Source organism: Nannospalax galili, unplaced genomic scaffold (assembly GCF_000622305.1).
Source record: "Nannospalax galili isolate Female #2095 unplaced genomic scaffold, S.galili_v1.0 scaffold485, whole genome shotgun sequence".
Lineage (NCBI taxonomy): Eukaryota > Metazoa > Chordata > Mammalia > Rodentia > Spalacidae > Nannospalax > Nannospalax galili.
Window position 1 is genome coordinate 489,052 of NW_008354534.1, and position 17,429 is coordinate 506,480.

A 17,429-nucleotide genomic window follows, 5' to 3' on the forward strand; every position below is an offset into this window, starting at 1 on the left:
CACAGAATTACGTCTGAAGTGGGAGATTACACACAGCTGGGAACCTGGTGCTTCCATACCCCAGGCAGCATACAGAGAGGAGAAAGTAAGGGGTGGGGCAGCAGCTTAGGGACTGCCATACTGACCCAAGGAAGCACAGCTGGCTGTGTCTTTGAAGGAACACAAGCAATCCATAAGGCAGCATGAATGTGGTGGGGAATGGCCGTTGAGAGCCTTGGGGTCCTTAAAAACATCTCAGCGGCCTCTGTGGCAGGCACAGGGAACCAGGACTCCAATGACTTCACTGAGTGGTACCACTGTGCCCTGCTTTATGGAGCAGGCTTCAACTCAACTCTCCTCTTGTGTACAAAGGGAAACTGAGGCTTAGAAAAAGGTAAAGGCAGTGTGCAGTCACACTGATGGTCCGGACCAGGTATCCATGTTGAAGGCCCTTTCTAGTATGTCTTGGTGCTGAAAACACACACACACACACACACACACACACACACATTACGCTCTGCCCCATTCCAAAGCCCAGGAAGGGCAAAGAATGTACTTCTATATCCCACACAGTCTTCTCTGTTCCCTGAAGTTAGTGGTCATGGCTAGTGATCAACTGACACCTTCCCAAGGTTGGAGCCACTAGGGCATCATCCTCTTTATTGGAGTTTCCAAGGTACTGGTGAAGAAGGGCCAGGGTTGCTGGGAGGCATGATAGTTCAAAGACAACAGAGGAGTAAGGCATCTTCTAGCATTAAAAAAAAAAAAAAAAAAAAAAAGAGTTCGTGGGAAAGGCTCCTGTGTCCAGGTGTTTGGTGTGGTATAGTTGTATTTCTCAGCCAAAGACATTCTTGGCAGGTCACTATTTGGGCTTCTCGAAGACTGTCTCGGCGCCTGTGCGGTTACGGCTGAATACAGATGGGGCAGCTGAGCCAGCTTGCTCTGTGAGGGGAAAAGGTATATGAGGTGGCATCCAGGGCCAGACTGGCTTCCTCAGAGGGAAGGCCCCCTGTGCTGGGTGCAGCCCTTCCTAGGCCTATGAGCTCTAGACCCTTGACACCTCCCAGCTACCACTGGCAGATGCCTATGTCCCCAACCCTACCCCAGTAAACCTGGAGTATACTCACCACACTCTCGCATGACCTGGTAGGTCTTAGACTTGATCTCTTGGTTCTTGGCCAGGTTCCCTCGGGCCCCCTTCAGGTCTTCTTCCTTCATAGGGGGGCGCTTCTTCTTGATGGGGTCTTCAGGATTGCCAACCTTGGAAAGTCCAGAATATTACAATGGTCTAGAGGTGAGGAACCCTCCAGGCCTTGGCAGGGGCCCCTTTTTTTCCCAGATCATCGAACTCAGCCAATTCAAGGCCCACTCCTCTTCCAGTCCCTGCATCTCCACACTGGCCTTTCTGCCTGTCGAAGTTCAGGGCTGGGCACAGTGGGCAAAGGAAAAAAGGACTAGCCTCAAGGGTGAGCAGTCCTAGGGAATTTGGTGAGTTTCAAACCTCGTTCACTGGGTAGCAAAGGGTCTTATAGGGCCTGCAATCTTTTCTCAAAAAGCACCAATATTTTTACTTATTGCATTTAGACAATCCAGGTGCCCCCAAGGTTAGAGTCCTACCCATAAAGCAGGCAACAAGGACAACATTCCTCTGGCAGGTTGGACTGTCTGCCCCAGTAGAGCTGGGACAACCAGACTCAGTGTTTACCCCGCCCCCCCTTCAACCCCAGGCGCCTGTGAGTCTGAGGACTTATTCCTTCCTAAGTCCTGCAGGCAGGTGCAAGGATTCCCTCACTCAGCCTGGGCTGGGTTCCCAGGGAAACATGGGCCTGCCCAGAACCATGCCCTGCTGAAGATACAGACAGAGGGACACAGAGCTGTGGCCTGTAGGCATAGCTACCTCCTCCCTACCTCCACTTGCTCCAGAATTACAAATGTCCATGGTTCCACACATGGAGCTACCAAAGGCAGCTCCCTCATACACATACAAAGACACATTTAGTTCTACATAAGTATCCACCATCTCACCCCTCACAACAAACCATAGAATAACCAAGGCCATGCTGAACAGGGATTCAGCTTGGTGGGACTCAGGGTGTCCTCTCCGGAGACCAGCCTCCTAGGGCCATAGTGCCTTTTGTTTAGGCTTGGATCTTAGCTCAAGGTAGCTGCTACAGACAAGTGTCCGCCCTGCCCCTCCCAACTTCCTTGACACCCACTGGGTTCCTGCTGGGCCCTCCTACCTGGGACATGGTGGGTGCTGAGTGAACTCTTTGTCGGTGTTTCTCTGGCAGGCCGTAGCCACAAGAAGAGATCTGCGTGGATCCCAGCCCTCTGGAGCTTATATAATCTGCTCGTCTGTCCTGGGCAGTCACTCCCCTCCTCTGGCAGCTCCCAGATGATTCACATCCATACAGCCACTAGCTTCAGAGTTTATTCTTGGGAGATGACAGGCAGCAGCTCTGGTGAGCACAGACAGCTGGGGAGACCCTGTACCCTCAGGAACAGCTGTTCTACTTGCAGGTGGGAGGCACTGGCACAGGCATTGACAGACCGTGTGTTTATGAATGTGTGCTCTGGAATGTGTGTGAAGGTCTGTGCGCTGGCTGCAAGGGCCCATCCCAGTGGTGGTGGGGGGAGGGTAGGGAAGTGACCCTGAGGAAAGGGAGGGATCTGAGCTTGCTCTGAGCTCCTGTCTTTCTCTTCCACCTCTTCCTCTGGCTTCCAGTGGGAATACATTTTCCATCCGGGCACAGTAGCAGGGCAGAAATTTCCTGTCTGTCACTTGGAAGCATTTCCTTATGGTGAGCACAGCAGACTCAGAGCAAGGAGCTACCCCTGGTTCAGGGGTAGAAAGACTGAGGCTGAGGGGAGCCTGGGGAGCTGTTCTGCCCAGCCTTGCTGAAGCCCTCATCCTCTGTTCAGCTCTGGGTAAGTTTAGTAAAGGGATGAAGCAAAGCATGGTTACAGGGCCCAGGAGACCATGTTTCCTGGTGACGGTCTGGACAAAACCTCTGCCTGAGCAGGGTAAGTGGGGGGTCTGGCTGGCAGCACAACTAAGTGCTGCAAGTTTTGGGGTTGGGGTGAAGTCCACTCTAGCTATTGAGCTAAAGAGAAAAGGACAGGCCTTCTGGAAGGTTATTCACCTCTCCTCTGCTGAGAGCCCCTAATATCTGCATAGGATCCTTTGCAGGGGAAGATCTCCTGGGGTGCTCACAGTGTCTGAGGTGTATTTGGGGGGGTGGTGGATGTGTGTTGGACGTCACGGCTTTCTTGTTAACTTACCTCAGATCTCCTCCAGTCTATAATGAGCATTATTTTTATCCTTGAAGGCTCCAGGCAGACAGTCCAGGCACTGACATATGGTTATCCCAAATGCCATTCCCTGGCAGTTGTACCTCAAACTCCAACCCAGTTCTCCTTCTGGTCCTGATCCCCAGGAGGCCAGTGTAAGTTCTGCCAAGCCTGGGCTGAGATTAAGTACTGACCTGAGGAATGCCCAAGATTCCAAACAGAGGCCACAAAGCAGCAGAGGGCAAGTCAGGCCTTGTGTTGGCCCTTCTACCATGGCAGAGGGGCCCACAGTTGGCTCTGTCTAGTCCTGCTCTCAGGAATAAGGATGGGACGAGGATGTTGGATGTTCATTCCTCACTCTGCCTCCAATACAGCTCATTCCTCAGGAGGTAAACTGGCTTAGACTTTCATTAGTTAAGGAAGCAGAAATGGCTAGACTATCTTTCCTTGGCAGATTTTTTACTTTACGGCTGCTAAGACTCGTTGGAAAGTTTATTAACCACACCAAGCTCTTTTAATTCTAGAGAACACACAACCAATGATTTACAAACGTGATTTTTTTTTAAAGAAATGTAATAAGATGTGAAACTTTATTGTAAACTGTTTTACAATGTAAGAACATCATCTTCTCTTTCATTTAAAAAAAATGTGTTTCTGTGACTCAAAACACCGCTGATTAAACACCCCACAGGGATGGTAGCTAAGGTGGGAGTGGTTTCCTTTACATACATCTGACTTCCAATAAACTATATGAAAAGAAAAATCAAATTTAAAACAACCAAACCAAGCAATCAACCCACTCACCCACCCACTCAGACCACAAGTCTGAAAACAAAGCCTCTCAGACCTGCCAATGTCTTGGTAAAACAGATCTGCCTCTTAGCTAGAAGCAGTGTGAAACTTCACTTAAGAGCCAGCTTATATACAACGGGGTGGCTGCTGTCTCGCAGGAACGACAATCTGCCCCCTCCAGGGTCCTGGGGCATCTTTCAGGTGTGGACCCTGAGATACAGCCTGGCCTCCACTGCTGAAGGGAAGTTTGCAACTTGCATTTGAGCTCTTTTGTTTTCCTTGACAAAAAGGCAAGAGTAGTGACATTAACCTATGACTGTGTTGTCAGTAAGACACATTAAAACTTGAGGCAGGAAACCACCAGCACATTCCAGGACTGAGGGGCCAGAGACCCTTGCTCCACACATCTCTGGGGGCACAGATTGAGAAGCCACTGATACCCAGGATCTCACCAATCTTCCCTGCCTTTATCAGCATCCCACCAAAAGCCAAAAGAAATAAAACCACTACCACCTCTTTGAGTCAGGTGTCAGCTCTCCCTCAGGGGTTTATTTCCGTTAGTTACAAAAAACTTGCTCATCATCTTTGTTTACAAGCTTCTATCATGATTGGCTTGGTCAAAGTACTGATTTGAATAAATCAGATTCATAGCACACATAGCCAAGTCAGTATCCCATTGTTTCTCTAGCTCAGTGATGCCTGCCATTGGCCAGTAAAGGGCTCTGCCTCATAAGGCACCTTGGAACAAGTGATGGGAAACTCATTCTAGGGAGGGAGGACAGCTCAGGAGGAAGTCTTGACCACAGCTTTCTATCTTCATTCTTGTGGGACAGTGCACCACAGTATTGAAGAGACCCTAGTGACCACTGAAGGTTCTCCTGAGGGATGCAGAATCATGTGAGTGCATGTACTTAGCTGCATGTGTGCATGAACACATATTCACTCAGTATAAGGGCAAGGGCAAATACATGCAAGCCTGTACACAAGACAGGCTCCTATGATCAAATACCTGTTAGACCACTTTTCCTGCCAAGCCAGCTACACAGCTGCAGCTCAGAGACTATAGCCCTTAGTGAAAATCAGGATGCAGGAAAGAACTCACACTCACTTGCTACCTCTGTCCTCCAAATCCACTGCTCAGGAGCTGGGAGGAGGCTAGATATGATGTCAACTAAGTTCTGTCCTACTGGAGTTTCTATCCTTCACAGTGAGTCCCCCACCTCTGTGCCTGTTTTGGAAACTCTAGGAACTTAAGACTGAAAACAAGCTCCAACTCTGAGCTCCAGAGGATGGCAGAGACTGTTGTAGCTCAGGTTACCTAAACCATAAAACAGGAGGGGAGAGTCAGGATGACATCAGCAGTGTCACCAGCGACTGACCACCTCACCAGGAATTTGATTCCTATTCTTCCCACACAACTCAGTGGAGCCTCATTAGAGAAGTGGTGGGGAATGACCATGGCTGTGGGATGGGAGAGAAGCAGGAGCAACATAGGACTAGACCAATTCCATTATGGTCACCATGTTCCACCCCCACTACCCCCCACCCCAGGCTGTGAAGTCTCCCACTGCTCAGCTAGTCTCCACTCCTCTCAGTGATGCTTGTCTTACAAGATGGGCTGGTAGGGCCACCCCAGGGTGTGCCCGTCTCTAGGAAATGCAGGACTGTGAGTGGCAGAGGATAGTACCAGGCCTAGGATAAAGGCAGGGCTCACATGCCACAAGCATATTCAGACCCTTTATGCTTAAGCAAAACACATTCTTATGCAGGTTTAAAGGGGGTTGTGAGCAGAGTTGTTTCCCCTGCCCTCACCTCACTTAAGGCCTAGGCTCTCACTTCCAGCCCACATAGTAGTGGTGTATCCTTTTGTTCCTAAGCACCATTTTTGCCTGTTGGATTGACAAGCCATTGGATAGCTCTACCCTGCTGTTACCATAGGAGATGCAATGCTGGGTCAGTCTCTACCACCCAGCAAACTCAGAGCCATGGGTACCAGGGACCATGCTGAGGAGTAGGTGGGGCCACCCAGGAGGGGACACAGCCAGAAGTACCTTGTGTTATCTGTACATTCAGACAGACCTGTACTTCTATCTGCCCTTCCCCAGCCACTTTACAACTCTGGAGGGTGTGAAAACAAGCTTTGCAACCCAGGTAGATTTCTCCAGACTGCTGTGTGAGCAAGCAGGTAACAGCTTGTGACAGGCAACAGAGGCTGGCTCTGCAAGTTGCTGCACTAGAGGGAGCTGCTGGGACAATTCTAACACTTAAGATATGGATGGAGGCAGGAAACAAATGGGTAGCCCAATGGTCTTGAATCCTCTGGACACAGACATCTAACTCTTGGGCTCCTTTCTCAGTCAAGTTTAAGCAAGGCCTCTAATATGCCAGTTCATGAGCCTTGGCAGGGCCCTTTCTGTTCCACCTACACTGGAGCACATGGATCCATTTTTTATCTCATGCTCAGACTTGACCCTCATACACTACTCAGTTTCTGACTGTAGATAAAGGCTGTCCACCCTTCCTTCCCACCAGTACCATTCACCTCACCATCAGACACTACCTAACAATGTTCCCAGTTAAAAAACTGACTTTTACCTCCTACCAGTTCATACCCCATGAAAGGCAAACAAATCCATTTCTTTGGGGATTAAAAAGACTTTTTAAATACAATAGTATGAAAATATAACTTAAAAATATAAAAGTCAAACAGAGTACGGAAGACTTAAAAAATCTGTTTTGTCCATTAGACCCATAGGTACTTTGTAGGAAATAAACACATACTCAAAAAACAGTAACACTATCACAGCTCATAAAACTGGCTTTAGAAATCAAGAGTTACAAAAGCCATTTTGAGTAAGAAAGCATTCCTGTTCCAATTTGGTCAACGTGTGACTGTTAACCACGAGCACGCCACATGTCCACAATGCCCGCAGCCTCGGCATGAGGACCCACCACAGTCAATGTGTGCTCTGTTTTCTTCCACCATGCCGCCCGGTCAGACATAGGACAGGAGTGTCACAACACCCCAAAGGGACAACAACAAACAAACAAAGCTCTTCGCTTGCATATTTGGTCAGTGTTTGTAGTGCAACTGAGCGGGGACCTCTAGCTGCCCTCAGCCCCCTCGGGCACTGGTTCCTCTTCCCTCTTTTAAGTCACAGTAGACTGGGGGCAGGCGGAGAGCGGGCAGAGACAGCAAGAGGAGTGGAGGTAGAAGAGGAGGGGCAGAGAGAGGAGGAGAGGGGTGCTGCTGCAGGGCTGGGCCCTGAACCTGCCACCCCAGCATGGGATGTGTCATACAGGCAGCCCGAAGCGGTGCTTCTTCTTCTTCACAGGTTTGAGGGGGGTCAGTCTGCGGAGGTCCTCCTCAGCATCAGACTCCTCCATCTCGTCATCAGCTGAGATCAGGATCTGAGGCAGTGAAGAGGCAGGCTTGAGACACCGGTGCCAGTGCCTTCTGAGTGTATCCTCCCTGGGCCCTGGTCCCCTCTGGGAGACCTCAAGCCTCCCATTTCTTTAGAAGGTGATAGGGAGGTCCCCCTTCCACAACAAGATTCTGGCCTGTAGAAACTAGCATTAAGTCATCACCTCTGGATCTGCCAATGCTCTTCATGTCTTCATCCAACCTCCAGGTGGACCCAAACCCGATCAGAGCCAACCTCTGAGATCTCAGGGCCTTGAAATTGCCTTAAACACAGCAGTCTCTTTAAAAGGGCAAAGAAATCATCCAAGGGGCCACACAAGGCAGTGAGGTTTCAGAGGGGCTGTCCTGAGCCAACTCTGTCACTTCTAAGGGTAAAAAGGGGACCTTGTCTTACTCAGCCATGCAGCTGAATGAGGCACTGAGGGCAAACCCACTTGCTCCCTGTCACAGCTGCTGGCCTTAGACCTCTGAGTACTCACAGGAAGATCAGAACAACCCACATCAAGGTGGAAAGGACCAAAGCCCACCTATGCAAGGGAAGGTGAACTCCTAGTCCAAGGGTCAGGAGAGCAGCCCCACTATTCCTCCTCTGGACTGAACTGCTCGATGGCTCCCTGCCTTCAGCCTTGGTGCTGTGACTAAACCTTTACTGGCTCCCTACTCCTGTATGATCACAGTTCAAAAAAACATCTGTATCTTATTTCTTGTCATTCCATCCTAGACCTGGAGTAAATGCTGTTCTGGCCAGTGCAAATTTCATATTACTACAGGCCAAACCACATGGCTGTGAATGCCTGTGAACTGCAGCTCTGTCTTAAGGTTGTTTGTCATTCACCAAATATTCACCAATGTCTTATGATGTAAAGCAAGATCCTAGGAACACAAACTTGGAGAAAATATGGGCTTGCCCTCTTTCCAATTACCTGTCTACCTTTCCAGACTCCTTCTGGCCTGCCCCAGGGTCTTCCAGGGCCCTGCTTAAGCCTTAGTCATATATACACTGTGAGTGTGATGATGTGCTGTCTGTGCATCTGCCTTCCCCTCATCTGTGAGTCTAGGGTGGCAGCAGTCTAGGCCTCCTCTGCAGCTCCCCCAGCAGCACAGTGCTCAGCATTAGGGGACCTTTTCCAGGCCTTTCTGACCCAGCCTGCTACATTCTGTGGCACAGATGTGCAGTGAATGCTGCATGGCAGCCAGAGCAAATATCCTTGACCTATGCTGCTGTCCATGCCCACTAATTCTTGAAGTTCAAGTCTTTGAACTTAGGAGGACCATGAGGTTACCTTTGAGAGGGTTAGCTATTCCTACATTTGGAAGTGTTCAGCCAGCACTTTCCTTGCTTGTCAGCAGAGGGCAGGACTTCAAGTACCTCAATGCTTAAAGCTCACCAAGAGCCATTAGTGTCTTTGTCTGTTTTCTTAGAACAAGGCAGATTTCACCTTGCTTATCTTTTTCACTGCTACAGGGACTATCTTAACATATCACCCTGACCATGTTTTCTACCTTCCTGCCCTGAGAAGGTCCATTTGACAGCAGGCCTGGACTCTGGCTAGATGCATCCCCGAGTGACCTGGGCTTCTCTTCAGCTCAGCCTCTTCTCCTTCCCTCTCATTGGTACTGGCAAACAGAATTCATTTCAAAAGATCAAATACAAACATGAGACCAGAGACCTCCAGAGCCCGAGGTATGAAGGCCAGGCCCTCAGAGAGTATCAGGGAGGCCCCTACCTCAGACTCAGACTCCTCATGGGATGCTGCCCTTCGGTAGCGGACCTTGCTCCCATTCCTTGAGTCCTGGTTGGTTCCTCTTTCTTCTAGTTTAGCTTTCGTCTTCCCTTTTCTCATAAGGAAATTGTCCACTACCCAGAACATGAATGCCTGTGGAAAGGAAAAGTGTAGGCTACTCTAGGGTAAGCCAAAGCAAGGCAAAGCGGAAGGCTCCTATAGGCTGTAAAAATCCAGAACTAAGACAAGAGATACCTTGCTCAGCCCCCACTAGCTCTCAGAAGATTCAAGGGAGAGTCCATATCTCTATTTCCTTGCTGTACTTAAAAAAAAAAAGATTTTATTTTTAATTGTGTATATGTGTGTCTGGTTGCACATATGTGCACGTGAGTGCAGGTGCTGCAAAGGTCAAAGGCATCAGAAGCCCCTGGAGCTGAAATTATAGGCAGTTGTGAGCCACTTAATGTGGATGCTGGGAACTGAACTCAGGTTCTCTGGAAGAGCAGCAAGCACTCTAAACTGCTGAGCCTCTATCCAGTCCATATGCCCACTCGTACTTTTATTATAAGAGATTAAAGGCAAGATAATTCCTGCTCTACTCACTCAGGGGTTTTTGTTGTGGTAAGTAACAGGCAGCCTGTCTTGGGCCTAGAGCCAAGATCTCTAGATCTAACCTGTTTTAGGTCTTCACTGGTTCTGCACACTATGCTGTGTCAGTGAGCCCTGGTGCCTTCGGCACTTTACACCACTGCTTCCTCACTTTTAGCTATTATGCTCATGAGTTTTTCTCTGAGGACTGTGCTTAGGAATAAACATCCAGAGCACACCTGAAATGATCCTGATCTAGAAATTACTATTACACAGGTGTAATAGTAACACCTCAGTGAGAGGTGGCTTAGCAGGAAGGATAAAACAAAGTCCTCAGGATCCATCTCTTCATCTTGGAGCTTCATCAAAGCTCCAAGTCTGGATGTAGGAGTGGGAGGTAGCAACTGGTTACACAGAAGGAAAGGTCTGAGGACTGTAAGGTGATTTTTGTGTCATACTCAAAGCTTTGAACAGGAACCCATGAAGGCAGGGCACAAACTGGGGCAAAACATGCAACATGGCACTGACATTGACAAAGAATGGGACGATCAGCATGACGATGGCCAGTTTCAGGTCTGGGTTTTCGATGGGATTCAATAGGGCCACCTATAAAGAGAAGGAGACATGGTGAGGTGGGAGACCAGGCAGGACACAGGGGACTTAGATACCCCAGAGCCAATGGAAATAGCCCCTCACACCCATGGCTGCATAGTCGCCCCCAAGATCTGACTGCTTAGAAGCCACCCTCAGAGCCACTTTGAACTATTAGCACTTTGCAGCTTTCACATTGGTGGGGACTTGAGGCTACTGAATCAGATCCAAGTAGTGCCTACAGTGATTAGGGACAGGCCCTGGAGGGGAGAAAGGGGAGCTTTAGTGGCTTGGAGGGAAGAAATTCAGTGGATGCTCATTAGAGACACAGCAATGAAGTGCCAGACCACTTTTTAAAAATTTTACTTTATGTGTATGAGTGTATTGCCTGCTTGCCTGTAAGTGCACCTGTGTCATACAATGCCCCAGAAGTCAGAAGAGGGTGTTAAATTCCCCTGGAATTGGAGTTACGAATGGTTGTTAGCTGCCATGTGGATGCTAAGAATTGAACCTAAGTCCTTTGTAAGAGCAGCCAGCACTCTTAACTGCTGAACCATCTCTTCTCTAACAGAAATCTTACACATCTGTCACCTCTTCAAAGACAGCCGCTCTGAAAGACCTTGGCTTCTTTTCATAAAAAAAAAAAAAAAAAATTAAAACCCAGCCACAGATAAAACCAAAGGGGGAGTCGATATCTGAGCCACAAGTTCTAGACGGCTCTTTGGCAGTTTTATACTGGGACGAGCAGCACAGGTTTATCTATGTTACAATGGGTCAGAGGTCAGGAATGGGAAACTCACACACTCAGGCAGGTAATTAGCAGTGGCTATAGACCTCAGAAGCCATGGCATAAAACGGCTCTACCTAAACCACTGGCCAAGACAGGTATGTGAGGATCTTGGTAAAGGTAGAGATATTCACATTTCCAAAGTCTGAGGACTTATCAGAGCAAGCAACATACCAGCAGGGACTATATTTTCATGAAGTTTACATATCCCCGAGATTTAATCTAGAGAAGACATTTATTTACATGAAGTGGATGGACACCAAGTACAAGAACGACAAATTGATGCTCTTGTAAATAGCTGCCATGTAAGACCAAATCCAGGATTCACTTATGGAGTTAAAAACAAAACCTGGTTTTCCACCCAGACTGGGGACTGGAGTGTGTGAGTGATAGGGGAGCATTTGCTTAGCTTGGTGGGGAGCTGCAGAAGCAGGGCTGAGAGGCAAACCTTTTTCCACTGGAGAATGAGGAGGATGATGAAGACAACGGACTTTTCGAAGATCATGATCACTATATAAAGGGCGCACTGCCCAGCCCAGGCCCCACATTGCAGAGGGTCTCCTGTAGGGACAGACAGGTGCTCAGTCACAGTGTCTCAGGCATCTGAGGAGGACATCTCTACTCACTGCCCCTGTAGGTCCCTCATACCCCTAGCTACATCCCAGAACCCTGACTCTAAGGGTTCATAAGCCCCTTGAAAGCCCTAACAATTACCTCATTCCTAAAAGAAAGGGCAGTACTATGAACAAAATCAGAGAATTCCTAATTTGGACATACCAGAATGTCTTTCTTTCCAGAAATTCTAAGATAGAATTAAGAGGCACTAAAGTTAGTAAGCTCTCATCGCTGGGACTCTGAAGCTGGCTCTGTCCTCTGGCAGCAGAGGCTGGGCGAAGCAAGGGTGCTATTATTATCTGCTGTTGACTTTTCCAGTGACTGGCACTATCCTTTCTATTCTCTGCCCATGAGCTGACTGATGTTGTGATTTAGAAAGGCTGTAATCAACCTCTTTGTTCATTTCCCTCCTTTCCACCTCTACCCTTTATGCCCCGCCCCCACCATCCCTGCTATCCTTAGCCCTGAGCATATCAATCTGACCTAGAGGAATTCAGATTCCACCTGAATTCATGAAGTGGATGGATGGCAAGTCAAAGAATGCCAAGTTAATGTTCTTGTAAACTGCCCTATCAAAGCAAATCCAGGTCCCATTAATAGTTAAAATAAAAAAAAATCTGGGGGTCAACCTAATTCCTTTGGAATGACCTCCAAACACCTTGGTTAGGAACAAAGAGAGAGGCAAGGAGGTTAACAGTAGCAGGCTGAAGCCAACAGCTGTGACAGAGGCTCATCTATGAGTTTGTCAGTTGCTATGCTTAAGAAATAGATGGGAAAGGTCTAACAGTCCATGCTGGGGGAACACTTGGGCCCTGGAGCACCTCTAGAATGCTTTACAAAGGGACTCAGTGAAGGGTGGAGGACCAGTCTCTCTAGGGAATGATCTAATGACATGCAGAACCTTGGGATGGGACAATGGGAGCCACACATACCTCCTCAAAGTGGGAGAGTTGGCTTTGGCAGGAGTGGGTAGCGGGGGCTTACCCTGAAGCTCTACTAGTGTTTCCTGAGCTCCACTGACCAGAACAGAGACAAATTAACATTCAGGAGGGCACAAGCCCCAATGCAGGCTGTGAGAAGAGAATCTGGTCCAAAGAGACATCTCCAGCTCCTCATTTGATTCTGCTGTTTCCATAGCAATCCCTGTCCAGGCCTATGCTGCAGGCCCCTAGCCCTGTTTGAACCTGCCAATTGTACACAGTGGAAACACAAGTGAATGCCTTTACACAGCTGTAATGGACAAAGCATAAGACTGCGATGTTTCCTTTTCTGGAAAACACCAGAAGGGCAGAAAGCATATAAAACCATATTAGCTGCCTATTCTAAGGCCTTCCTGTCTACTTTCACCTCTGGGTCAGGGCATCTGAGCCAGAGCAAACGACTTCAGAAGTACCATCCCTCCCTGCAAAGTTGCTAATAGAGTTTTGCAATGCCTTTGCTAAACCACCTGACCTCACAAAGTTTCCCAAACAAGAGATGAAACTTTGCTAAAACCGTTAAACAAGAATGGGGCTAACCAGACAAGTACCACTGGGAAATGTCTCTGAAATGGGACTGGTGTGACTGGAAGTCAGCAGACAAGTGACGTTATTTATTTATTGTCACAAGAACACTTATTTGCTCAGAGCGTGTTCACTCCGTTTGTGCGTAAGCAGTGAGTGATTAACAAGAGAGAAAAATGCTTTTACCTCCACCTGTCTTGTTTGAGTTTTTGCTGTACAATTGAGCTACCACTGTCTTCTGCTTTCAATTTGATACTAAAATGATAATGTTCAAAATCATGGGTAAAAAGAGAAAAAAAAAAAACAACCCAAAACAACAAACAAAACACCCACGTCTGGCTCTGACATCTCCTGTGCACCAGGCCCCAAGTCAGTGCAGCTGGACCCAAGTCAGGTTGTTAGCTCATTTCTGTTTCCCTTGAGTCTTTCAAATGCTCCCTATAGTCTGGTCTCTAAAGGATAAACACGCTAGGCATGATCAGTGTGTCCTGCTTTGTATTATCTGAGGCATGAGTGGTTCACGTTTGTAGATTATTCCCTTTAGCAAAGTTGTAGGAATGGGAGGCAAAAGGAGGGAATACATCTGTGTTGAGAGGCTTCTGGAGGCATCATTTGAATAAATGCAGGCAGCAAAGTCCACAAAGCACAGTGCTGTGGGACATGGTCTTTAAGGGAAAAGAGTGGCTTGCTCATCAAATTATAGATAGCACTTATCACCCAGAGCTGTTCACCTTTCAAACCAAGTAATTGTGGTATATGTTCCAAGACTCATGACCTTCTCTTCTAGGAAACAAGCAAACTACCTAGAGATCAACCCCCCTCTTCTTTGTTTACCTGATAAGAGAACAGTGGGGACTACATGGAGCTCCTGCCTCAAGTGGACAGGTAGGCTCATGGGTGGAGTAGGCACAATAATGGTCCTGCAAAGATGTTTGCATTCCAATCTCTGGAACACATGAATATGTGCTGTGACCTGGCCAAGGGGGAATTCTGGCTGTTAATGGGATTAAGGTTGCTATTCAGATTTTAAGTAGAGAGAGTATGTGAAGTATATAGGTGCATGCAAGGTAATTACAATGGTACTTTAAAGTGGAAGGTCATACTGGTGCAATGTGGGAAGAACTGAACTGCTTGTTTTGAAGACAGAAGGAATGTAGACAACTTTTAGAGGCTGGCAGAGCAAGAAAACAATCATCTCTATCACCTCCAAGAGGATTCAGCCCCTGCTGATGCTTTGTTGTTAATCCCACTAGGACTGGGTTGGACTTCTGGAGGAACTATCACATAATCAATTCGGCTATCTTAAGCCACTAAGCCTGTGTTAATTTGTATAGTGGCAATAGAAAACAACAAAGATTGATAATTACAAAGCCATAGGTACATGGGGAAATAGTCTGGGGAGGACTTAGGATGGTCCTTGACACCGGGAAGTTTTTTCAGATACCTTGAAGACTCTGGTTCCCCATGGCATTGATCAAAGGGAATGAGCCAAGAGAGGCAGGTAAGGAGAGGAGAAGGCTTACCCACAGCCACTGCCTTCTTTTTTTCTCTACTCTTGGAGAAGCAGATAAAACCTGCTTAGGAACAGGTGTTACCCTAACACCTGATATATCAGAACCAGACCTGACCTTTACTCCCAGGTCAATAGCTGACTGTGGGGGGACTCACAGTAGCATTGGCTGGCTGTTGTTCAGAGCTCTGGCCTTCCAGAGGGGTCTCAACAGCAAAAGTACAAAGTGATTAGTGTTTGTGGAGGTAGCAGAAGTTTTAGGAATTCTGGCACAGAGGACATGAAGCCCCCAACCACGCCTGTGTGTGTCACCTTATTCCTCTGGATGTCTATTCCATAAATGAGGATGATGCTACATTGGACCACATGTGCTATGGTCCATTTCCATCCTGCAAGCTGAGGACTCCATGATTTGGGGCATCTCAGAAACCTCCCCTTGAGTGTTGGACACTATCTTAAGTAAGTGACTCATTGGCATCAAGTAACAGGCTAAGAAAAGCCCTCTCCTGAGCTCATCACCTTTCAATGGAGACAAACAATTCTTAAGATTTCTAGAAATACCCAAGGTACATCAAGCTCCACAAATCATCCACCCTTTTAAAACGTCAGTCATCCCAGAAGTAAGTGACCTCTGGGCCCACAGTCCTAAGCCCAGTCATCCCAGAGGCGAGTGGCCTCTGGGCTCACAGTCCTGAGCTCTTTGGGTGGCATGACTAGGAAAGGGGAGAGAGGATCCAGAATTCTATCCACAGCCCCCTCCTCTTGTCCTGCTGCCCTCCTGTGGTGAAGCATCCACTGATGCTCCTTGAGAGAGACAAGAGGGCCAGGGCTGATGCTGTCATTTAGCCCTGCCTTAAAACCCTGGAAGAGCCAGGTGTGGTGGCACATGCCTTTAATCCCAACACTTGGGAGGCAGAGGCAGGTGAATCTCTGTGAGTTCTAGGCCAGCTGGGGCTACAAGGAGACCCTATTACAAAAACAAAACAAAATAAGACAAAAAATAAAAATAAAAATAAACCCTGGAAGAGACCTCACCAGCAACTTGCATTGAGACCACCTTCAACTGTCCTTCATGCTTACAGCCATCATGAAAGCAGCTTCCTACTCAAGGTGTGAGACACGGGGCCTGGTAAGGTAGGCTAGTGTACACAAGTTTCTGGTTTTAAGTCTTGTATCTCAGTGAGGATGGGCCTCACGTCTGGGTGACTGACACATCCAGATGTCAGGTGGGAGGCAAGCCTACAGCTAAAGAGAAATCAAGGCAGCTTGGCCTCTGAAGTGATGCACACTCTAGTCCTGGCCGTGTGAGCTCTGCTCTGTCAGTAGAATAACCTAGTGACAGGATAAACAACAGGTGTGCAACAGAAAGAGGGGCAGGGCTTCCACCTCCCTATGGACACTTCCCCAAGTGAGAGCTACTCTCATCTCTCTAATGTGGTGGGCAGATGAGGTGAGATCTACAGGAAGCTCAGCAGTCAGAGGTGGTTTTGCAGTCCTGCAGGTGCTATCTGGTAGATGGGGCAAATGTCTGGATCTTCCCCAAGTCCAGGTTATCTCCTGGCTTTGGCCACCTTCTCTGCCACAAAAGTAAGAGTCTTGACAGTTAAGTCCACTAATGCTGCCTTTGCCCCCAGGAGGGTAATTCTTAGGCCCTAAAAGCAGCCCCTTCCACACACAGCGCCAGTTCCCAAACCTTTTCCAGGTTCCCAAGCTGTGTACATAGGGCAAGCAGTCCCCAACATGCCCCACTTAGTGCCAGTGGACATTACCATATTCACCAAAGCGCAGGGATTCCCACTGCTGCCACTCCACCAAGACGCCGACAGCACGCACTCCCACGTAGATGAGCAGCATGCCAACAGTAGCATCCAGAAGGAAGTTAATGAGGTATCTGGAAAGAAAGGCCACACCTCCACTGTCAGGGCGCAAAAAGCTGGGCACTCAGTACAGTGCTTACCAGGGTCAGAGGTCAAGGCTGCAGACCCAGCCCTTGGCCTTGTTCTGGGGTGGTGGTAACCTTAAATGCACTCATGCAGAGGCTTTCACTACCAGGTATCTGACAACAAGGTGCTAATATTCAACAACTTGGAGGAGGAGGAAGAGAGAGACAAAGAAACTTTAAAAACTTCAAGGTATATGCCAAGGTCAAGATTCAGCAGAAGACAGAGTATCTGGAAGTAGCTAAGGAAACTGGAAAACCAAACCAACTGACAACAATAAATCCATTAAGTGATTCTGTTCATTCCCTGATGGTCCAGGCCACATGAGGTCCCATGAGTACAACTTTCCCAGGGCTCTTGCTCATTCTTATGTGTAGTCACATGCAAGCAATACTTTCTTTTTTTAAATATTTATTATTTTTTTATTTTATGAGTGTGTTGCCTGCATGTATGTGAATGCACCCTTGTTGTGCAGTGCCGCGGAGGTCAGAAGAGGGCTTCAGATTCCCCTGGAACTGGAGTTAAGGATGGTTTGTAGCCACCATGTGGATGCTGGGAATCGAACCCGGGTCCTCTGCAAGAGCAGTAAGTGCTCTTAACCGCTGAGCCAACTCTCCAGCCCCAACAAGTAATACTTTCACTTTTATTTTTTTGTAGCAGGCTAGGGATAGAATCCAGCCATGCAC

General features: G+C 48.0%; 2 protein-coding genes across 2 annotated transcripts in view; both read right to left on the minus strand.

Annotated features, from left to right (window-relative positions):
- Nucleotides 1–607: 607 nt before the first annotated feature.
- Nucleotides 608–2,327, minus strand: Mustn1 (musculoskeletal, embryonic nuclear protein 1). The gene is given in 3 exon segments (XM_008851815.3): nucleotides 608–921; nucleotides 1,107–1,239; nucleotides 2,220–2,327. Coding segments are annotated over 3 exon segments (249 nt in total). The 5' UTR covers nucleotides 2,229–2,327; the 3' UTR covers nucleotides 608–814.
- LOC103749018 (store-operated calcium entry regulator STIMATE) overlaps nucleotides 608–17,429 on the minus strand; it is a 58,810-nt gene continuing 41,988 nt past the window's right edge. Inside the window, exons 4-10 of the mRNA XM_008851816.2 lie at nucleotides 16,573–16,694; nucleotides 11,625–11,737; nucleotides 10,327–10,404; nucleotides 9,214–9,363; nucleotides 2,220–7,473; nucleotides 1,107–1,239; nucleotides 608–921 (exon numbers count right to left, since the gene is read on the minus strand). Coding sequence (XP_008850038.1) covers nucleotides 7,357–7,473; nucleotides 9,214–9,363; nucleotides 10,327–10,404; nucleotides 11,625–11,737; nucleotides 16,573–16,694 — 580 coding nt within the window. The 3' untranslated portion in view covers nucleotides 608–921; nucleotides 1,107–1,239; nucleotides 2,220–7,356. The remainder of the gene's footprint in view (nucleotides 922–1,106; nucleotides 1,240–2,219; nucleotides 7,474–9,213; nucleotides 9,364–10,326; nucleotides 10,405–11,624; nucleotides 11,738–16,572; nucleotides 16,695–17,429) is intronic.